General features: G+C 33.7%; 1 protein-coding gene across 1 annotated transcript; it reads right to left on the bottom strand.

Moving 5' to 3' along the window:
• Positions 1-12,283: 12,283 nt before the first annotated feature.
• LOC102801619 (uncharacterized) lies at positions 12,284-24,521 on the bottom strand. The gene is made up of 9 exons (XM_085507498.1): positions 24,390-24,521; positions 21,775-21,884; positions 20,675-21,593; positions 20,490-20,538; positions 16,244-16,392; positions 14,498-14,542; positions 13,638-13,747; positions 12,569-13,442; positions 12,284-12,415 (listed from the first exon to the last, which is right to left on the bottom strand). The coding sequence occupies exons 1-9, from the start codon at positions 24,519-24,521 to the stop codon at positions 12,284-12,286; spliced, it is 2,520 nt and encodes an 839-aa protein (XP_085363624.1).
• Between the last annotated feature and the right edge of the window lie 699 nt (positions 24,522-25,220).

The following is a 25,220-nucleotide window of genomic DNA, read 5'->3' on the forward strand; positions in this document are numbered from 1 at the left end:
GTTGGGTTAATCAGCCTTGTGTATGCTACACAAATTGCAAATTCTATCAGAAAATTACCGGGTTAAAGGATGGTAGTCGTCGCGCCACGCATGCGCGAGATATATGAGTCTCATATAAACAAAGATGGCGACTTTGACTGTTGCGCAAATCAACGAATACAAACTGAGACGTTTCCAAGCTTTAATTAGGTAATTTTTAGGTGATTGGAAGGTATCGAAGGAGTGACTGGCGGTATTCAGTGTAAGTCGAGCCCAGGTTAAACCTCATACTTTTGATTTTCATTTGAAGAGCGCATTGGATTGTGGGAAAATCAATGTTCATCAACACAAATATCGCACGTGCGCAATATTTCAGTATGTTCTTATCAAACGTTCGTTTGATTCCTGCAGAATTCCGTCTTTTTGAAAACCTGTCCGCCATCATTCACTACATTCTGCCATCTATAATTCCATAAAATCCCAAAAAGAAAATGACACATTACTGAAACTTTCAATAAGAACTATTCTAATTGTGGGTCATAAACAATAAATGGATACACAATATTGATAGCAAATAAATAGATCAATAATAATTAATGAAAAAGTTTCATATACGAAAACATATATATTAAATATTATCAAATACACAACATGAGAATAACATGAGAATTAAAATACTTTTTTTTTCTTTCTTTTTTGTGTGGATTAAATTGTGTGGATCATTTTACCTTTTCATTTTTACCTTTAATAAATTTCATTGTAGCTGGAATCCCAAATTATGCTGGTAGATGACACACATTTTTTGATTAATATTAATATTAAAATATTGGAAACATTGATTCATCACACCGTTCCATAAATCGCGCCCTCCAGAGAGAAGCACTTATATTACGAATGCCGAAAGCGTAGAAATGTAACTATAGTCATCAATAAATATATATTCCATTTGAAGAACGACTACACAATCAAACACAAAGGTGGTAGATCTGAACAACGTTGCCTTCACCAATATATATCATGTTGACGTCCTTTCCCTGGGCGTCGTATGAGCATTACCAACAAACAGAGAATTTGTGAGTATTGCACGGGAACAACACGAATACAATATTTCACTGTAATCATTAAGCTATTTTAGAAGATTGAATAAAAATGAGCTACTTTACTCATTTAATAAATTATGAAGACCTACCCGAGAATTTTATCACGAATTTAACTCATTTTATTGATCATATGTTTTAAATTGATTTAGTCTAGTTTTGCTTGTCTGTGTGTTTACTTTATTGGACTTTACTCAGTGTATTTGACAAATAAAAAAAATCCATTCATTCAAAAATCTATTCATGTAATGTCCACCAATCCCATCTTTGGTCAGTCCCACTAATGACATTTATTCATTGTTGAGTGAGAAAGAATAATATAGTCCCACACATACATATATATATATATATCGCTACATCGTTTTTTACGTCTTTTAATATATATATATATATATATTAAAAGACGTAAAAAACGATGTAGCGATGCACAAAGCAACTCAGTGAAAAAGAACTTATTGATTTAACAAAGGCAATGCAGAAACAACCATATAACCAACAAATTAGGATCCGATATCATACAAAGAAGAAACTATTCAAAACGTATGTGGAACATCTGAAACGACAGAAATGGAACACTTTACAAGATAAAGTCAGTAATCTAAATGAGAAATCACAACAAGAACTACGGAATGTTATAAGAGAGTATTCACACCATAACAATAAAGTCTCAGATACTCGGTACACAGAATGGATTAAATACCTCCAATCAATTAGCAAAACCTCAAGTACATCAACCAGTAGAAAAAAGGAAATAAATACACAATTAAAAACCATTGAAGATGCTATGATTGGAAATAAATGGCTGAACAAACAAATTACAACACATGATATAAATGCTGTAGTTAGAAAACTGAAGACGAAGAAAACTAGCGGCATTGATGGAATACCCTCAGAGATGTGAGTTCAAATATGGAAGCCCACACTTAATGTACAAGCACTTACTATATAATCTTATGATCTCTAAAGAGCACTACCCAGAATTATTTCATAGTAACATAATCACTCCAATACAGAAAAAATACAATACATCAAACCTATCTAACTACTGTGACATTGCCACATTTTTGCGATGATTATAAACACCAGAATTGTTAAATATATAGATATATCTAGATACTAATAATGCTATACACAGAAACCGAACTGGTTTCAGAAAAAAATCAACGAACTACTGACCACATTTTGACTTTGAAAACTAGAAATAAAAATACCGAACAACAAAAAAGAAACTTCACACCTGCTTTGTGGATCTTAGAGATGGACTGTTATACAAACTACAGAAATACAATGTGGATCGTTATAGAATGTGATAAAAGACATGTACAGAAACATTTCATTTCAAGTTAAACTGGATGGAAGATTACCACCAACTTTTGAAATAGAAAATGACGTAAAACAAGGTTGTCCATTAATCCCAACATTTTTCAATATCTTTATCAATGACATATCAACAGAACTTGATAAAAACTCAATTGACATCCCTGAACTCACCAACCAGCCTATATCTAGCCTATTATATGCAGATGACATAGTGCTCACATCAACATCAGAATCAGGACTACAGGCCAGTATATTATTCTACAGCAATATACACAGACGTGGGGACCAACAGTGAACACAGAGAAAACCAAAGTTATGCTTTAAGCCTGAAAGCAAAAGAAGCATAGAAGATATATACAACAGACAATACAGAAATATAAAACTGAAGGCAAAATTGTTCAAGTCCTTAAATCTTCCAATGTTATACGGATCAGATTGGGAATAGACACAAACATTCAACATTGGGACCGTACTTGTATTGAAAAATGTTGTCATGATTTATTGAATGTCAATAACAAATGCAGCAACATTGGCAGCAGAATGGAAACTGGCAGATTACCGTTATTATAAATTATTTAGTACAGCGCAATCAACTACAATCAAAACCTGATTTATAACATTTGCATATGATGCTATATTGGACTAAAACAAAATCGTTACAAAAACTCTTGGCTACATTATCAAAATATAATCAAAAACAACTACAATATTGACATTGACAATATTAAAAAGCAAAAATTCCATGATATCAAAAGAACAATATACAAAACTCTGGAATGATACCAACAATAGAGAAATCTCTAAACTATGCACATACAGACTTTTACATGTAATACAATTAAATGTGTACCCTATTTAAACATTGTGAAAACAAATATCAACATGACAAAGAAAATACTTTATTATTTGCAAACGAGAAGAATTGCAATTTCTTTACGGCTATATTATGATTATTGTTATTATGTTTTTTAGTATGTCCTTTTGATCTGCTGTTTTACAGTTCTAATGCCGAGTCTTACCCAAAGACTTGAGGCTAAAAGGATGGATGACACAAAACGATAACCATACACCCAAAACATACCAAATCATTACCAACAACACGTAAACAAGTCTGAATTGATAACGCTTTTACCAGCAGATGTGCAGTGCTATTAAGAACAATTTTCTGTATCTCTTGCAGACTTGGGTTTCCAGAAATTGTATCAACATGTTTTAGGGTGTTTTTGTTGACTAGACCAGGTGCTCCATCTACCGCGGATACAATCATTGTTTTTAAGTGCCACATTCTTTCAACTTCAATCTGTAATTATTATTATTATTATTATTATTATTATTATTATTATTATTATTATTATTATTATTATTATTATTATTATTATTATTATTATTATTATGCACGATGCAATTTGACAGTATTTTGTGCGTGATTTAAGGTGCACTAATATTATCAAATCATATTATGTTTTACAAAACATGAATGCGAGGAATTAATATCATGTCAGTCACTGACTGCTGAGTATTGGCACCGTCACCGCCCATACGCTGACAGCTATGAAAATGAATAAATAGATATAGAAAAATGTACAGTCAACATTTCTAATAAGTGCCTCCCACTCGCTCTTTGTAACTTCCATCTAAAAAAAGAAGAAAACATAACATTTATAAAATGGAAATTCTTTGGGGTGAAATAAACAATAACGAATGTACTCTGACAAATTCCCGAAAAATGATCTTACTATTTCGAATGACTTTGACGGTAATATGGTTACCTGAGTTTGGTGGCATTTATATTTGTCTTGCGTTATTTCGTCCTTAATCCTGTTTTTACCCGACACATCTTGATTTCTTTCAATGTTATACTCTTCTATTTGCCCTCTTAGGGCGTCATTGTCATTTTCTACCACAATCTCATGGTTGCCGATGTTTGCCAGAACAACATGTTCATGGTGGTTATCGGTCGAGTCAGACCTGCCACGTGTTCCACTACAACATCTTCTTCCCAGACACAGTCTGCGGGAAACTTTTCCAACTGGTCGCCCGGAGGTACTTTTTCTTTGCATATTAATCACAATAGTACTAATGATGATCGTCGTCCCAATCACTGCCATATCAAACAATATCACCTGACTGATAAGCGGTATTTTATTAATATTTGTAGGAATTATATCAGCTATCAACAGTTCAAATACACTCATTGTTACCAAAAGTGAAACGCTTAAACTAATTCTCTCGCCACAATCCGGGGGTAGCCAGAATACACAAAGCGATAAGGCTGACAACAAGAACGTAGGTACGATAATATTCACTGTGTAATATAAAAAGACCCTTTCCAGGTGTATCTCAAAAACAGCAATTGATTGTTCATCTGGTGAAAAAACGGAAGTCTTTGCTGCGTTAACACGTGTAAACACTTCCAGGACTGTCCACTCGTAGTTTGGAAACAATACGAAATCATCCAATGACACGTTTTCTTTTACGTGTATTCGGAGTTCTGTATTGTAGTATATTCTTGATAAGAATCGTAGACTGCATTTTTGGGAATCAAACGGGAAATACGTCATGTCAAGATAACAATGACTTTCTAACACGGCATGGTTGTGTGACAGCACTGTTCCATTGGACTCTATGCGTACATATGTAGGCTTGGAGGGCAATTCACCCTCAATAAATCTGTTGAGAAAAGAAATAGTCAATGTCACAATCAATGTATCTACTAATCACGATCACAAACCCTTTCACTTTTTGGTGTTGTTTCTCAAAAATATTCATAAATTCTCATTCAAGCTGAAACGAAATACTTATATTGACCAACTTAGATGAAATAACTTAAATCTTAATAATTAATTATTCGTAAGTATAACTCACGTGTTCTCTAAATACAATTCTGGAAACCAAACTTTCTCGGATGGAACTAATAACCATTGTATATCGCTGTAATTAGATGCATTCCAACTCAGACGATAATCAATCCAGGTCTGAAATTAACAAGATGATATCCTAGTATTTTCTATTCAGGAAAAGGGTCCACCCGACTCCAAATACTGAGTTGGATTGACCGTCGACCTCGTTACGACAAATAAACTCTCTCTCACTCTTGTACACACTACATCGGCAATTTCGGTAGTTCGTGATTTTTGTGTTAAGGAAAACAATTTTGTATACTTTCCAGACATGTTTATACGCGATCGGTGGTTTTTCATGGTATGGATATTAAATCATAATATGCACTACTCGCTTGGCACTTTTTCAGGTAATATGCAATTTATCGATACTTTCAATTATCTATTTTTTTTAGCAATGATTTCCTCAAACGATATTTACTAGACACATGTAGTCATGCGTGCAAATCGGGAGTTTTTGACTTGATTTTCTTGTGGTGGAATTTGATATAAATAGTATGGGAAGGTCACTTCTGATCATATTTTGTTTTTTGTTAACTTTACTTTTGTGGGGATTTCTGAGTCAACTGTGTTGGGGGGGGGGTCTTCAAGAAAAAAATGTATGTGAATGTTGTGGTCAATGATTTCCTTAGTTTTCATCTTTATTTTGTTTTTGTGATTATTTTTTTAATTTTGTTTATTTGTTTTAGCCTTCTTTGAGGATTTTTAATGTTTTTCAAGATCACTAAATCAATGTATGATTTTTTTTGTTGCGTCAATGACGCGCGCGTGAATTAGCGCACCTAGTTGCGTCATATCAAATCTGCGTGCGTCAGTGTGCGTAATAACGGCCATGTGCTCAAACTCGCGAGACGAAGGTAGACACGTTTCTTCAATATTACAAGGTCATTTATTGTCAACAACCCGCATGTTTGCGACGTATGCTATGCCGTATTATAAGCGTACAGTTTATAAATATATCATCTGTTTTATGTATCGCGAGCCTGCAAGTCTTCTCCACTATGTTGTGAGACCTGGTAAATACGTAATTATAGATTGCGATCATTGACCGATGATCTGTTACCCCGCAACGCATAGAAATATAAAGAAGATTGCAATATTGAATTCCCTAAAGAAATAACGAAGAACATTTATATTTCTGATGAGAAATAATAACCAAAATATATTTCAATAAGTATGGAAGTATACTATTCACAGATCTTTTGAAATCTTTATAAACGGAGTATTTTTATTTAGATCTTATTTCTAAGGATACAATACAGATTATTATTATTATTATTATTATTATTATTATTATTATTATTATTATCCGACCATCGACGGTACGTTGGTGATTAGAGATGACGACCCGAAGATAGAGGAGACGAAAGATCAGTTAGTTATAAAGCTGAACTATATGCGAGGATCAACTAGTGTAGGTTCTTTGGTTCGATTCATCCAGTTTGTCTGCAGTGCAAATGCAGCTGCAAAGCGAGTTGAAATGCTACCATCCCGTGGCAACTCGCGTATCTACACGCAACACATGGCAGAGTACCCGGATTATAATGTTACTAGAGTATTAAAATCAATAATAAATGTCCGAAGCGCTCGAAGATTGTAAGCAATTGTTGTGGTCCCCGATTTCATTAGTACATTTTTATACTTATTTTGTTCATGTTGTTTTTTATGTTTTTCTTATTAGAGTGTAATCGACCTGTAATATTACTATAGTATTATAAGCAATAACAATGTCCGAAGCGCCCGAAGACGTAATGACCTATATTATTTCATATGTTATATAACTATGTGTAAACAACCTTGTGAAAATTATTAGTTTATTACTAACCATTGTAATAATATTCACATTTATTGTATTCGAATTATGCCTCAAACCTTTTTAGTGATCCAGTACTTGATTGTACGGGTTGATGACCAAACTCATTCTTAAATTCTTTTGTAATATGAATTTAAATTGTCTGAAAGCATTTTAAAAGTAATTTGAAATAATAATATTAATAAAAATATTAAGCAAAATATTCCTTATATACCTGTTTGAATTTAACATTCGTTATCATCAGTTTGTTTTTTTCATCCTGTAAATTGAAAATAAAATTAATTGTGGTTTTAAAGTAAATAGTGTATCTAGACGTGATGTGAGAATAGCGGATTGTGCACAATCACTTGTAACGCAAAGTAAGACTTATAACGGCCTCATTTTCAGTATACATGTGACCTGTGTGTGTGGGTTGAATAACAGCCTTATTTTGCGTAGTGATATAATTCATGTACAACAGGGGACAAAATAGCGCCTGTTTCTTACATTTTAAGATTGCAAAAACTATTAAAGCGGGGGGTCACGTGCGCACGCGCGCAAATTGAGTTCTAATCGACGATAAAACGCATGCTAACAGCGCAGAGGGCTCATGGGCAGACGCATGTTTTAAAAACCAAACAACAAAACAAACAAAACAAAAAAACGACACGCTATGACCATCTACTGCATGCTCAGGTGACAATCCCCCTGCTTTGCTTTAAATTCTCATGGAAAATGTTCGAATTGGTGACGTCACTGTATCATCGACAAATAAATCTGTAGGAACACATTGTCTGCATGGATTTAGTTTGACAGACCGATCATTTTGAGGTTCAGTGACGTCATATTTAATTCAAAATAAAACTATAAAAACACACTTGAGATTCTAAAAAGTGAACCATTGTGAAGTGAATTCTCCACCCTACACTTTAAAATATGGCATAATATCTCTGCCATAGGAACTTATGGTAAAAGCGTTATAATACTGACAAAATGGCAACTATCCATTAATATAAAATACAACAATCGCTTTCTTGAAAAATAGGCCGATTACCCAAACTTTAGTCCTTATCCTTATATTACACTTGACTACAGTTTATTGAAAAATGAATAAATTATTGTAGGCTTCCACCTTAATTACAAAAACAGTATGCATGTAAATAATTCTTGGATAAACTGTTGATTTTTATGCAAATTATTGTACCTAATTAAGTTATGGCGTGATGTAAGACGACAAAATCTATTCAAATTTGAAATCGATGAGAGTTGTTTTTACAAGGACGCTAATTGATGGACCCAACTTCTGTCCAATCAAAACATTCAATTTAATTGAGGTCAAATACAGCTTTTCCTACCACGACCACGACGGGTTCACAGGAACGGCAATGAATGGTCGGCTCCAGCAAAACCGTGCGAATAGGACGATGTACCAACATATATTCAGGTCCGGGGTTCATCACAAAGTATCTATGTACCAAATTGCATTCCAATATACCCATTGGTACTTGAGATATTAATGGAACAAGATTTGGCACATCCACACATTACTTGGAATATACTCGGTGATTACTTTTCGCCAAATATGCTAATAAATTCTAGGAAGATTGTGTAATCGATACCACATACTTTAGACCTGACCCTTGCCGTTTAAAAATGGGATAAAATACAATTGCTTTGTCGCAACTCAACTTGTTCATCCTGTAAATTGTACAGTGTAATCTTCAACATTTCTTCACGTAATAACAACAATTCGTATATACATTATAACAACAACAAGCATTGCTAAAATTTAACTTACAATGTCTGGGATTTTAACTACAACTAGGTCGATGAAAACATCTGCAATATCCGATTTGTTCTCTACAGGTCTTGTGAGCATGTTATAGCTACTTAGGAGGTCTTCCAACAAACCAGTCTCTTCATCAGCCATTACGTCACTCAAGATGGCTACAGGTACACATTAAAGACTTAATGTATCAAATTAACTATGTGCATCACGTTATCTAGGTCACCACAGCTTAAAAAAGACATATTTGGTGAAGAATGGTAAGCCAGGTTAGCGATATATATCTGGTAAGACTTGTATATCAGGTTACTGAGATATGTTTGGCAAGACGGGTGTGTCAGGCTAACTAAATATATCTGGTGAGACAGTTTTGTCATGGGGTGCGATGCATATAAGATCGTCATCTGCCTCGTGCTATAATAGTAATCACAAGACTAATGTGACTGCATATTCGCCATAATTACAAATGATTTAGAATGTGGATAAACATCTATATTATCATGCCATCCAAATATTTTTAACAAATTATGCAAATTATATTAAATTAACCATTAATTTTGCATCGAGTAAGAGTGGCATATTAAATATATTTTAATATCTTTGCTACCATCAAAAATTACAAAATGCGTCAGGTCATGTCAAATATCATGTCACATCATATTGAACTACAACACATATTGAACTACAATGTATATTTATTTATTAATTAGTTAATTATTACGTTACGAACGCACGCTCTAAACACAATATATTTCGGAGTATTTTCATCACACAGCGTGCCAGTTTGCAGTACGATTCGTTAAATGTTACAGAGAGGATTAGGAAAGTGTTTATTCAAGTTTTCAAGTGCCACGATGAAATATGTATTGCATAATGCGCAGCTTGGCGACTTAATGCTGTCCTGAATAATTTAAAAAGTCTGGATTTTAAAAAGTGTCGAGACATGTAAATTTTCTTTTAACATTGTGTTTTACTGTCTGTTACTTTCAAATATAAAGAAATAATCGATCATTATTACCTGATATAATCAATATTCCGAGCCACTGGAGTGTTCTTTCACGTGGTTGCATTATTGAAATCCACATTGTAGTACACGTATAACGAATTGCACTGTCAGATGTATTATTTACAATAGGCTACTGTTCAATTTATATCTCACTGAAATGCTATTCCATCTACAAGCTGCATCCTAAGGTGTGTGTGTCCCATCTACGGGTTACTTCCAATACACGCTGTTCCATTTAAAAGCTACACCCTAAGGTGTGTGTCCCATTTACGGATTACTCCCAATACACGCTGTTCCATTTACAAGCTACACTCCAAGGTATGTGTTCATTGCGAACCACATCCAATACACGCTGTTCCATTTGAAAGCTACACCAAAGGTATTTGTTCCATTGCGAATTACTCCCAATGAAAGCTGTTCAATTTACAAGATACATCCCAAGATATGTTTCCCTTTACGAATTACTCTCTGAGTCTGTTACATTTGCGATTTACATCTTGGGAATGCTGTCCCATTTACAAGACACAGCCTTTGGTGCCCATCATGTACATTTGCATATTACCTTCTAAACAATACGTCCCTTACAATGGCTTGTACAACAATTAGGTTGAATTGGACCCCTAAGTTATATATATGAACCATCGGATATTAAATATTGAAATGTGCCAGTCTAGGGTACCCATGTGAACTATCCAAGTACAAATTATACACATCATTATAATACAACATAAGACACAACGCTAATGTACCGAGAATGATTTATTTTACGTGCTCTTATTTTTTTAATCAACTATACAATATGTGATACCATGCTTGAAATTTGAAATTATATACTTTGATATTATAAAATAACGATACCTGCAAATTAAAGAGATGCCAGAATGACAACATTTCCTTTATGGTAACTAGTCATGTTTAGCAGGTTGATCCGCAAACTTATCTTAAAATAGTTGAATGCAAAAAAGACGCTCAAAGTAAAATGGTGTATTTGTGCTGCGTGAATATTAGTTCACTATTAATAGTCACGAGTCACGATGTTCATCCAAGTATGAATACATACGAGAATAAAATTAAGTCATAGAATGTGTAATATCTGTATTTTTTCTGAAATGCTACATTTATGTCATTAATAATTTGTGGGTATGCATTATGTACAATAACATTAACATGTGTGTATTTTATTATTTATGTGTCATATTTTATGGTAACGTCGCATTATTGAAATATATTAAAAATTGTATCTTATTGATTAAAAAACATCATATTGAAACATAAGTATTATTAGCATAAGTATTTGGAGATCATTATGAACATGAATTACTTTATTTCAAAATTTTTGTATTTTAATGTTAACCAATGACTTATGTGGCCATGTATCTGATTGTTATAGAACTCATTTGCGAGTCGACAATATCGTATGAGATGTTAAATATATGAATTTATTCAGTAGTATCGGGTAGCTGTTTTATAAAGTGTGTGCTATCTTTTAAATGTATTATTATTATACTATACTAAAACTAATATATCAACATAAGCCATGGATATATTCAATAATAAATGAAATCAACTCAATTAGCATGAGATTATCATTATACAGGCGATGTAAAATAATGACAAACTATAACTCCTTCTCTTAAAAAAAATCGTTACATAAGTATTTACATAAAATTGCATAAAGTAATTTTATATAATTGTCACCATTAAATGATGGGTGTTTTATGTGGATTATACTGTCAAATATAAGTATACATAAATTACAAACATCGAACACGTGACGAGTATATCCTTCATGATTGGAGGATGTGCAAGTTGTGTGACAAAGATAAAATTGGCAATGACACCATTCTATAATAAATTGCTCAAATGCAAACATTTTAGTATAACAACATTTCTCTCACAAAATCACCTTTTCAGAATTTGATAAATTTAGTGAATGATGCAAATTTATATATTTACTAAATGCTTCAGATAGTAAGCATATAATAGCTTTTGCAAACTATGTATATATATTCCATGCTGTTGATAGTTGAGTTTAATAGTTGCATTATGAGACCATACATTGAAACTATTGTAGGCGCCTAAAAGCAAAACAGCGTCTGCTCACTCTGTAGTTCCGACTCGTATGTTAGGCGTCATGCCATTGGATAATTGTTATGCGTGATTTCCGATGTTATCGACCATCTCCGAACCAAGAATTTTTATTCAATTTTCTTCATATCCGTGATATTAAATATCAAATATGTGAAAAAAATTTTAAAAATATTATTACTTTTGTGTAGCGTTCCACACAGTGACGAAATGCTCCAATACTTATTTTGCTTTCGTCGAACCTCACGTGAAGTTTTGACGTCAGTATGACCTTTGTTTTTCACGAGAGATCTCGTAATAAACAGAAATGGTATTTTATATCTCGCCATACTTTGGGACCATCAGCACCGATATGCAAACAGCTATGAAGATAAACAAATAGATATAGAAACATGCACGGTCGACATTTCTAATAAGTGCCTCCCACTCATTCTTTGTGACCTCCATCTAAAAGAAAAGAAGAAACAAAATAACATTTTAAAACAGAATAGTATTTAGGGATATTGAAATATCCCATTTTTTAGGAAATTTTGTCTCGCAGGGCGATAAAATATATAATGTTCTTTTCCATAAATAAATCGTATTTAGAATGACGGTTACCTGAGTTTGGAGGCACGTATATTTTTCTTGCGTTCTTTCGGCCTTATTGCTGTTTTTACTAGACACAGCTCGATGTCTTCCACTGGCATATGCTTCATTTTGCCGTCTGAAGGCATCATTTTCAATTGTTATCATACTATCATGGTGGTTGTCGGTCGAGTCAGACCTGCCACGTGTCACACCACCACAACATCCGCTTCTTCCCAGGCACAGTTTGCGAGTGACTTTTCCTACCGGTCGCCCGGATGTACTTTTTCTTTGCATATTGATCACAATGGTACTAATGATGACCGCCGTTCCTATCACTGCCATGTCAAACAATATCACGTGACCAATAAGTGGGCCTCTATTTGTATTTGTAGGAATTATTTCAGCTACCAACAGTTCAAATACACTCATTGTTACCAAAAGCGAAACGCTTAAACTAATTCTCTCGCCACAATCCGGGGGTAGCCAAAATGCACAAAGCGACAAGCCGGATAGCATGAACGTAGGTACGATAATATTCATAAGGTAATATGAATAGACCCTTTCAAGGTGTATCTCGAAAGTTGCGACTGGTTGTTCTTCCGGCGAGAGAACGGAAGTCTTAACAGAGTTCACGTGTGTGTTTACTTCCAGGACTGTCCACTCGTAGTTTTGAAACAATACGAAGTCATCCAATGACACGTTTTCCTTTACGAGTATTTGGAGTTCTGCACTGAAGTATGTCCTTGAAGAGAATCGTATATTACATGTTTGCGAATCAAACGGAAAATACGTCATGTCTAGATAACAATGACTTGCTAACATGGCGTGGTTGAGTGACAGCACTGTTCCATTGGACTCTATGCGTACATAAGTAGGCTTGGAGGGCAATTCACCCTCAATAAATCTGTTAAGAAAGGAAATAGTCAATGTCACAATCAATGTATCTACTAATCACGATCACAAACCCTTTCACTTCTTGGTGTTGTTTCTCAAAAATATTTATAAATTCCCATTCAAGCTGAAACGAGTTAATTATATTGTCCAACTTGAATGAGATATCAAATATCTGAATAATTAATTATTCGTAAGTATAACTCACGTGTTCTCTAAATACAATTCTGGAAACCAAACTTTCTCGGATGGTACTAATAACCATTGTATGTCGCTGTAATTAGACGCATTCCAACTCAGACGATAATCAATCCAGGTCTGAAAATAACAGGGTATTTTTTTTTAAATAATTTTGTTCAGTTTCCACATATGTTTATACGTAATTGGTTGTTTGCAATGGCATGCATATCAAGACGTAATATACACGGATTATTTTGCAAGTACTGAGCAATTTCTTGGCATTTATTTATTCAAACTAACCAATGATAGAAAAGATGCATTTGTGCAAGAGTGATTGACTTAATTTTCTTGTGGTGTAGTATGAGAAGGGCACTACTGATCATTTCTATTGCTTACCATAAAGTGTATTGTTTACAGTGAAACTATGGAAAGCAGTGTGCACTCTAACAAGAGTGTGGGGATTTGAAAATGGAATGACCCCAAATCATGTTGAATCGGTTTGTTGACTGTTGGGGAGGTCACTTTTCGGGGGGAGTAATTGCTGTAATAAGCAATTGCTGTGGTTCCCGATTTCATTAGTTTTCACACTTATTGTGTTTATGTCTTTTTATGTTTTTCCCTATTCCCCTAGTATGTAATGACCTAGATTATTTCATATGTTATATAACTATGTGTAAACAACCTTGTGAAAATTATTGTATGTCGTTAGTTTTCTACCAATTATTGTAATAATATTCACATTTATTATATACGATGGGTCGAGTTGATGACCAAACTTATACTTCCAAAAATGTTGAGGTTTTAAATTAAATTGTTTAAAATAACTTTAAAAGTAATATGGAATAATAATAGTAAAATAATAACAATGCAAAATATGCCTTTGTATACCTGTTTGAATTTAACATTCGACATCATCAGTTTGTTTTTTTCATCCTGTAAATTGAAAATGAAATTAATGATGGTGTTGAAATAAGTAGTGTATTCAGACGTGATAATTATAGCGGCCTCGTTTTCAGTGTACGTGTTACCTGTATGTGTGTGGGTTGAAAAAACAGCCTTATTTAGACTAAAAATGTCTATAGACAATGTAGTAATATAATTCATATACAACATTGAACAAAAAAGCGTCGGTTTCTTGAATGCAAAGATTGCAAAAATTATTCTCTTCTATCAGCTCGGTAAATTAGAAAATATATATTTCGACACAGTTTAGTGAGGTCACATGTAACTATAACAACTATAAAAACTCCCTTGAGATTCTAGAAAGTGCAACAATATTTGATTATTATTCGCAGATAAAGTTAGACATTCAACTTACATACGCAGTATGAATGTGGCAAATTTGAGTCAATGTGTGTTTTAATTAAATGTAACAAACGGTGTAACTATCCATTTGTCGAACTGCGTCAATTTGCAATGTTATGGAACTAGAAAAATACTGGTAGTAAGTATGTACTAAGTTTTAATACATTTGAGCAAACTGTTAGAATATCAACATAATATGCTGAAAGTAGGTATAATTAATACCCACATTAGATCAATATTATATGCACATTAATTCCAAAGTAGTGTTTGACATTTAAGGTATTTAGTTAATATTTAATCCCTAATTTTAGAACAATTCCATAGAACACAATATTAAAGAAAATTGAATTTTTTTTAAAACTCGGGACAACAATAAGTACCCCAACATTAGCAATAACTATATTTCTTTCAGCCCATGTCACAAACTAAACTTTAAGATATGACATAATATCTCGTAGAACTAATGGTAAAAGCATTACAAAACCGCCAAAATGACAACTATTTCCTGAAACACAACCACCATATTTAAATGAGGCTATTGACCCCAACTTTTAATTGAATATCGTAATATTGGCTTAGAGTACAAATTATTGCAAAATGAATGCATTCTGAGTACTTTCTTTATTCAATTCTACAAATTGTTTTGAGGATTTCAACAACACATGAAAGTAGTTGATTAGTATGCAAATTGCCTAGATAAGCTATAGTGTCATATAAGACGACATAATCTTCTATTGTTTAAATTCGAAATATTTCTTTGTTGTTGTCTCAAGGATGCTGATTGGTGGATCCAGCTTTTTGACGCGCCCAATTAAATTATACATTTTACACCTAACGCGACCACGCATAGGTTCACAGGAACGGCCATTGATTGTCGGCGTCAGTGAAAGTGACGCGCTTAACAAAGTATCTGTGTATCAAATTGCATTCCAATCTACCCATTGGTTCTAGAGATAATAGCGGAATAAGATTTGACAGACAACCGTATTACATTGGCCTTCGATGCGTGTCTAATATTATTTAGTTGGAACATGATTGTTTTGATTATTATATGCTGGTTATATGGATGAGTATATGTTAATTAATTCTAAGAAGATTGTGTAATTGTTATCAAATACTCTAGACATGACTCTTGTCATTCAAAAGAGAAAACAATACAATAAATTGTTAAATTCACAGTTCAGCCCAACTAGTTCCTTCTGTAAATTGTACAGTGTTTTCGCGAAGTGAAACCTTCAACATTTCTTACGTAATAACAAATATTTGTATACACATTATGACAACAATAAGCAATTTTTATAAGATGCTGTAAATGCAAATTTAACTTACAATGTCTGGGATTTTAACTACAGCTAGGTCGATGCAGACATCTACAATATTTGATTTGGTCTCTACAGGTCTTGTCAGCTTGTTATAGCTACTTAGAAGGTCTTTCAACAACTCGGCCTCTTCATCTGCCATTACGTCACTCAAGATTGCTATAAGTACACATTAAGGACTTACAATAGGTATGTATAGGCTATACTGTAACATGGAAATGGTTTATACTGTTGTGTCATTGAAAAGTAATTTACACAATGTATAATGCATGGCTTTAACAAGATTTGTAGAATATAGGTGCTACATATGTCTTTCAGTTGTAACCAGTTCAATGTTTTTTTTGAAATATATGATAGTTTTTAATGGATATGTCTTGATCGCGAGCATCAGAAACACGTACGAGATTAACAATATATCAAAATAACAATGTGTTAATGTCATAACAGCTTGAGAGAGACAGTTTTGGTGAAAAGAGTATGTCTGATGAGATAGATGTGTCAGACTGCCTGGTGGGACAGGTATGAAATGTTAGCAGATCATATGTCACTTGTTTCTTAATATAATTACTTACAAATGTGTTAATTATATTGCCAATATAAGGCCACCTTCGACGACGGCATATACGTCATAATTCAGAAAGAACACGGGACACAGAGAGAAGTATTGTATACTGCACAGCTTGGCGACGAAAGTTTGTTACTTAATATAAGAAATAATCGATCATTATTACCTGATATAATTAATATTCCGAGCCACTGGAGTGTTTTTTTAGGTGATTGCATTATTGAAATCCACATTGTAGTACACGTATGTATATGACACACAACGCTGTTACATGTACTAGTTACAAGATGCTGCTGTTCCATTTATACCTCGCCGAAATGCTATTCCAATTACAAGCTTCACCCCAAGGTGTGTGTCCTATTTAATAGTTACTTCCAATACACGCTGTTCCATTTACAGACTACACCCAAAGGCATGTGTGCCAATGAATGAATTACTCCCAATGAATGCTGTTCAATTTAGAAACTACATCCCAAGATATGTTTTCCTTTACGAGTCACTCTTCGAGTCTCTTTCACTTGCGATTTACACCTTATGAATGCTGTTCCATTTACAAGTCACACCCTAAGATAGGTTAACACATTGTTACCCTCTAAACAATGTGCCCCTTATAATGGCACGTGACACAATTAGGTTTAATTGTATATTCAGATATATGTGCGAACAATCGGACAAAAGACATTGAAATGCGCCAGTCTAGGCAATGTGAACCATCCAAGCACAAATTATAATACAACATAAAACACAACATTAATATGCCGAGAATGATTTATTTTATCTAAAACACGTGACATGCTTTTAATTTTTTAATCTACTATAGTATGTGATACCGTGGTTGAACTTTAAACTATATATTTTTCTATTAAAAAGGAAAACGATGCCCACAAATTAAAGTGACATTTCCTTTATAAATAAGTAGTCTTTTTAGCCGGTCGATCCGCAAAGTTATCTGAACATACTTCAATGCAAAAAAGACGCTCAAAGTTAAAGGGTGTATGTGTGCTGCGTCAATACTAGTACTAAAATAGTCATGATATTCATTCAAGTATGAACACGTAGGGAAATAGAATTAGGTTATATAATGTGTAATAACTGTATTTTCCTGAAATGCTACATTTATGTCACTAATAATATGTGGGTATGTATTGGGTACAATTGAATTATTATGTGCCATGTGTGTATTTATTATGTATGTGTCATGTTTTATGTTAATGAAATGTATGTCTGTTATTGATTTAAAAAAACACATATTGAAACATGAATGCCATTGGTAAAATTATTTGTAGATCATTATAACATTAATTACTTTATTCCAAAATGTTTGTATTTTAATGTAGCACACTGTTATTGGCCATTGATTAACATAAATGTGACCTTGTATCTGATTGTTATATAACTCATTTGCATGTCGACAATATCGGATGAGATGTTAAGTATATGAATCAGTCGTGATTTTTAAGGTATGTGTTACATTTAAATGTATTACTATTCTAAAGCTTTAATATATCATCATAAGCCATTGGTATATTCCAGAATAAATGAAATGAAATTAATTATCACAAGGCTCAGTGAGTTGAAATAACAATAAACTATAACTTCTTCTCTTAAAAGCTATGAACTTTACATCCCATGTGTTGGATGTTATGGAGTACGTATAATTAACAATCTTCCTAATATTATTTACATAATATTGCATAAAATACTCCTATAATATTACTGTCATTATTAAATGATGGATGTTTTTATGTGGATTACGCTATTAAATATAAGTGCAGCCAACTTACGAATATATAAACAGGTACAATTTTTAAACAATATTAATATTAATAGATCAATATAGTTGGTATATGTCATCCATTGTCTCACAATAGAAAATTTGATATCATGAGCAGAGAAACTGGAAAAGTGATATATATAGCATCTTGTTTGTGTGTTTTTTTTCTACTGAACATATGTTATTCTATTGCGGCCAGATTGATTTGTCCGGAATGATCTGTTCTCCAATTGTCTCCAATTCCTCTCTACGATTTGCGCGCGACTTCCGATGTACTAATTTTAACAAATGATCCATGCTTACAATATGCTAATCATAGATGGCGCAGATGTATTGTCCATCAGTGTACGCTGACATCTCATTCTGAGATGAGTGATAGAATAATATAATTCCATACTCCACACAATTTCCAGTGACAATATTTCTCACACTATTTGAGTATTTTTCCCCACATACTAATTTTGAAGTCATTGTAGGTGTCTAACAGCAAAACAGCGTCCTCTCATTCTTTAATTCCGACTGGTATGCCATTATATAATATTTTATTCATGACTTCCGATATACTAATATTATAAAAAGCAGATTACAAAACTGTGGATTCCATGGTGATCACAAATTCCCAGTCGTCGGTGATATGAGGAAATAATACCAAGTAAGTGATTGATTGTTACATAGGAATAGATAATTTTCCATTTACTGTGAGATCTCGCATAATGCGTGAAAAGTGTGGACCGAAAGTTTGCTGCAAAAAATTTGAACGTGAATTTTTTTCATTGTTCAATGTTGAAATACCGAGCGTCCTGAAGGATATATGTTGTTGGGATACACACAATTCATCAACATTGACCACCATGAAGTGTGTATAGCATATTATACTAAGGTAGTGTGATGAATTTGTTTTTGCGTATCTGTTAATCGACTTAATTAGCTGATTACTAGCGAATGGTTGTGTTATGTCTGTCATCGTTTAGGCCCATGCGAGGTTCCGGACGGAACTTGGTTCAGTGATTTGGAACTAATTACAATATAACAGTCGCTATTCGGACTACTATTTCTGACAGTTGGTATTCGCAGTTACTAATATAGTGAACGATTAATCAATAGATATGACGTGTTCAGTACTTAGTGTGATTGGCTGTGTGATTTAAGGTTACGCCCTAGAGTCTTTATACTTCTTTGTAATTGGTTAAGGTTTTGAAAGTGAATAAAGTTGTTTTAGTTGGTCTTGGCGAGTACACGAGGAGAGACGCAGTCTTGGGAGAGTCTTGGGGCAGTCTATATAGTGTCTTGGGCCAACCTTGCGATAGTCTTGGGGACTTTTCCCCAGGGTGCTCTGTCTTATAGAGTGCTAGACTGACCGACTAAAGACGAGAGTTGAAACGTATTTCGTTGTGTGCGTCTATTTGACTGTAAGGTTTAAGTGACGTTCCCGATCACGTAACTCAAGGGGACGCGATAGAGAGACGAGACGATATTCCCCCTGACACGTATGGAGTTCCCGAGAGGAGAGAAATTTCCCCCGTCATAGTAGAATACTAATCGCGAGTTTTATGTTACATGTACGCATATTTTAGCGCATCTGAGTTGTAATATTTTGTGTCAAAATCTGTATAAAATTATTTGTTTTAGTATAATAATTTATTATCAAATATGTAAAAATGGAGAAAATGACAATATTTCTACTTTTGTGTAGTTTTCTACCTTAAGCGTCAAAATTCCCGAAAATAGTTTCGCGTATGTCGAACCTTTGTGAAGTTTTGACGTCACTACGATATTTGTCACGTTTTTACGTTCGATTTCACGCGAGATCTCGTAGTAAACAAAAAGTAGTATTTTATATCCGGCCATACAATGGAAACGTCAGCACCGATATGCAAACTGCTATAAAGATGAATAAATAGATATAGAAAACTGTACGGTCAACATTTCTAATAAGTGCCTCCCATTCGTTGTTTGTGACTTCCATCTAAAAAAGAAGAAAACAATGTAACAATTTAAAAGAGAATAGTATCCAAACAAACTGGAATATTCCATTTATTAGTCTCGGAGAGCGACCTAACAATGATCTCGATTCACGTATTTATAATGATTTTGACGGTTACCTGAGTTTGGTGGCACTTATTTTTTTCTTGCGTTTTTTCGGCCTTATTGCTGTTTTTGCCTGGCACATCTCGAAGTCTTTCAATGGTATACTCTTCTCTTTGCCGTCTGAGAGCATCATTTTCAATTGTCGTCACTCTATCATCACATTCTACCCCATGGTTGAATATGTTTGACAGAACAACATGGTCATAATGGTTGTCGGTCGAGTCAAACCTGCCACGTATTCCACCACCACGACATCTTCTTCCCAGGCACAGTTTGCGAGAAACCTTTCCTACCGGTCGCCCTGAAGTACTTTTTCTTTGCATATTGATCACAATGGTACTAATGATGACCGCCGTCCCAATCACCGCCATGTCAAACAATATCACGTGACCGATAAGTGGGCCTTTATTCGTATTTGTAGGAATTATTTCAGCTACCAACAGTTCAAATACACTCATTGTTACCAAAAGCGAAACGCTTAAACTAATTCTCTCACCACAATCCGGGGGTAACCAGAAAGCACAAAGCGACAAGCCGGATAGCATGAACGTAGGTACGATAATATTCATCAGGTAATATAAATAGACCCTTTCAAGGTGTATTTCGAACGTCGCGACTGGTTGTTCTTTCGGCGAGAGAACGGAAGTCTCAACAGAGTTTACGTATGTGTTTACTTCAAGGACTGTCCATTCGTAGTTTTGAAACAATACGAAATCATCCACAAACACGTTCTCTTTTACGTGTATTTGGAGATCTGTACTGTAGTATGTTATCGATGAGAATTTTAGATTGCATGTTTGGTAATCAAACGGGAAATACGTCATGTCCAGATAACAATGACTTGCTAACATGGCGTGGTTGAGTGACAGCACTGTTCCATTGGACTCTATGCGTACATATGTAGGCTTGGAGGGCAATTCACCCTCAATAAATCTGTTAAGAAAGGAAATAGTCAATGTCACAATCAATGTATCTACTAATTCACTTATTATTTCACAACTACAAACCCTTTCACTTCTTGGTGTTGTTTCTCAAAATTATTTATAAATTCCCATTCAAGCTTTGATGAAATAACATAAATCTGAGAAATAAATTATTCGCAAGTATAACTCACGTGTTCTCTAAATACAATTCTGGAAACCAAACTTTCTCGGATGGAACTAATAACCATTGTATATCGCTGTAATTAGATGCATTCCAACTCAGACGATAATCAATCCAGGTCTGAAAATAACACGGTAAAATTTTAAAACAATTTGGTCCAATTTTCATACATGTTTATACGTAATTGGTTGTTTTCAATGGCATGTACTTCAAGACGTAATATACACGAATCGTTAGGTATTTTGCGAGTACTATTCAATTACTGAGAGTATTTAAAAGTGTATCATTTGTTGGCATCTCTTAAAGTGATATTCACTAGCAAATGATAGAAAGATGCGTTTGTGCAAGTCGGGAGTGATTGACTTAATTTTCTCGTGGTGGATGTTTACATAAGTAGCATGGGAAGGGCACTTCTGATAATTTCTGTTGCTACCATAAAGTGTGCATTCTAACAAGACGGATTTAGTGCGGATTTCAAAACGGAATGACCTACAGTTATGTTCAATTCGTTTGGTGACTGTTCGTTAGGTCGGCCTATGAGAAAAAAATATTGTAAGTGATTGCTGTTTTTCCTGATTTCATTGTTTTTCATACTTATTTTGTTAATTTTTTTTCAGTCGTGTATAAAAAATTTAATTTTATCTATAACTATAGTAAGATGTTTTCAGAATCACTATATCAATATATGATTTTCTGTCAGTAAATTACCACATCTTGTTGAGTGACAGCAAGTCTGTAGTGGCGCGCAATACACATTAGTTAACTTCAATAATATTGTCAACAACCCACATGTTTGGGACTTATGCTATGCCGAATTACAAGCATATAGTTTATAAATGTATCATCCGTGTTATTCATTGCGAGCCTGCAAGTCTTTCCCAGTGTTTTATGACACCTGGTAATAACGTAGTTATTGTATGTCGTTACTATTGTGACAATAATAACATTTATTATGTGAGCTAAGTATAACTATTTGAATTATGTCTCTAACCTCTTCAGTGGCTCAGAACTTGATAGGACGAGTTGATGACCAAACTCATATTTCAAAATGTTGTGGTTTGAACTTAAATTGTTTAAAAGCATTTTTAAAGTAATATGAATCAATAATAACATAATAACAGTACAAAATATGCCTTATATACCTGTTTAAATTTAACATTCGACATCAGGAGTTTGTTTTTTTCATCCTGTAAATTGAAAATAAAATTAATTGTGGTTTTAAAATAAATAGTGTATCTAGACGTGATGTGAGAATGTACGTGACCTGTATGTTTGTTGGGATCCTATATATTTCGACAGATAGAACACATTGAGTTTCAGTGAGATCACAACCTAAAACTATTAAAAACACACTAGAGTTTTAGAAAGTGCTCCCATGTGAAGTGAATTCAATATTTTTCATTTTTACTGAACCACTGAGATACAAATATTTCTGCCTCAGCATTGCTCATTGTGCTTTATTTAATGAATCACAATCAATGGTACGGCGTAATTCAATCTATTCAACAAAACTACAACATAATTATTCGCAGATAAAGTCAGACATTCAATTTACATACGCAGTATGAATGTGGAAAATTTGAGTCAATGTGTGTTTTAATTTAAATGTAACAAACAGTGTCATTATCCAATTGTCGAACTGCGTCAATTTGCAATGTATCAGTAATGGAACTAGAAAAATAATTACAATGATCATTGGTTTATTATGTACAGTTAAGGGTTAAGATTCATGTTTTTGAGAAACTCGTCCTTAATATTTTTAAAAATCCATATTTTAAAACAATTTCATAGAATATCAGGCAATGTTACAAAAAATTGCCATTTTCGACATTTTAAAAATTATTTAGGACAACAATAATTACCACAACTTTATAAATAACATAAAGATAAGATCTCGATGGAACCAACGCATTATAAAACTGCTAAAATGGCAACTATCCACTAAAATACAACCACCATTTTCAAATTAGTCTATTGACCCCAACATTTTAAATTCAATCCTAATATTGCACTGAAGTACAAATTATTGCAAAATGAATGCATTCAGGGTATTTTCTACTTTATCTACCAAAAAAGTAAGTAACAATGGTTCATTCATTTGAGCAAAATGCTTTGAAGATATCAGCAACACGTACATGAAAGTAGTTAGTGTGAAAATTGCCTAATTCACGGAAACGGCCATAAATGGGCGGCTCCAGCGAACCGTACGAATAAGACATGTACGAAAAAGCATCACAAAGAATCTGTGTATCAAATTCCAATCTACCTGTTTGTTGTCAATATATTAATAGAACAAGATTTGGCACATCCACACAGACAGCCTCCGATTCGTGGCTAATATCATTTAGTTGGAAAATGATCGGTGATTATTTTTCGCCAAATATGCTAATTAATTAACACTTAAGGAGAGTGTGTTATCGCGATCATATACTCTTGACCTGTTTCTTGTCATTTAAAAGTAAACAAAATTGTTACATCACATCACAGCTCAGTTCACATCCTAAAAATGTGTGTTTTTGCGAAGTGTAATCTTCAACATTTGTTTCGTAATAACAACTAGTTTTATATACATTGTGATGACAACAAGCATTGCTATAAGGTGCTGTAAATGCAAATTTAACTTACAATGTCTGGGATTTTAACTACAACTAGGTCGATGAAGACATCTACAATATCCGATTTGTTCTCTACAGGTCTTGTCAGCTTGTTATATTTACTTAGGAGGTCTTCCAACAACTCAGCTTCTTCATCTGCCATTACGTCACTCAAGATTGCTACAAGTACACATTAAAGACTTACAATAGGTATGTATGGGCTATACTGTAACATGGAAAGGATGTATACTGTCGTTTCATTGCAAAGTACTAGTAATTTACACAATGTATATTGCATGGCTTTAACATGATTTGTAGAGTATAGGTGCTATGTATGTCTTGCAGTTGCAACCATGTCATTTTGTAAAGAAATAAATGTGAGGTTTATACTAGTTCTTGTGGGATATGTCTTGATCGATGCAGATAAGATCGTCGCCTGTTTCGTAATATATTTATTTACAAGACAAATATGTTGAATATTTTGCCAATATGAGACCACCTTCGACGACGGTATATTCTTAATGATAATTCATGAAATTTTACAGAGAGAGTAAGGAAAGTGTTTATTCAGGGTTACATGTGACCAACAGAGAGAAATATGTATTGTATAGTGGCGACGAAAGCCTGTTACTTCCAAACATAATAAAAATAATCGATCTTAATTACCTGATATAATTAATATTCCGAGCCACTGGAGTGTTATTTTACGTGGTTGCATTATTGAAATCCACATTGTAGTACACGTACATATATGACGCATAACGCTGTTACATGTACTAGTTACAAGATGCTGCTGTTCCATTTATACCTCGCTGAAATGCTATTTCTTTCACAAGCTACACCCCAAGGTGTGTTTTTCATT

The sequence above is a fragment of the Saccoglossus kowalevskii genome, chromosome 14 (genome assembly GCF_978046115.1).
Source record: "Saccoglossus kowalevskii chromosome 14, keSacKowa6.1, whole genome shotgun sequence".
NCBI lineage: Eukaryota > Metazoa > Hemichordata > Enteropneusta > Harrimaniidae > Saccoglossus > Saccoglossus kowalevskii.

Bases quoted from the DNA above. Each gene is read 5' to 3' on its own strand.
- LOC102801619 (XM_085507498.1), bottom strand. From the start codon at position 24,521: ATGGCAGATGAAGAAGCTGAGTTGTTGGAAGACCTCCTAAGTAAATAT. The intron at 21,594-21,774 runs GTGAGTTATACT...CTTTCTTAACAG, and splicing joins GAATTGTATTTAGAGAACAC to ATTTATTGAGGGTGAATTGC. The intron at 12,416-12,568 runs GTAACCGTCATT...CTTTTCTTTTAG, and splicing joins ATACGTGCCTCCAAACTCAG to ATGGAGGTCACAAAGAATGA.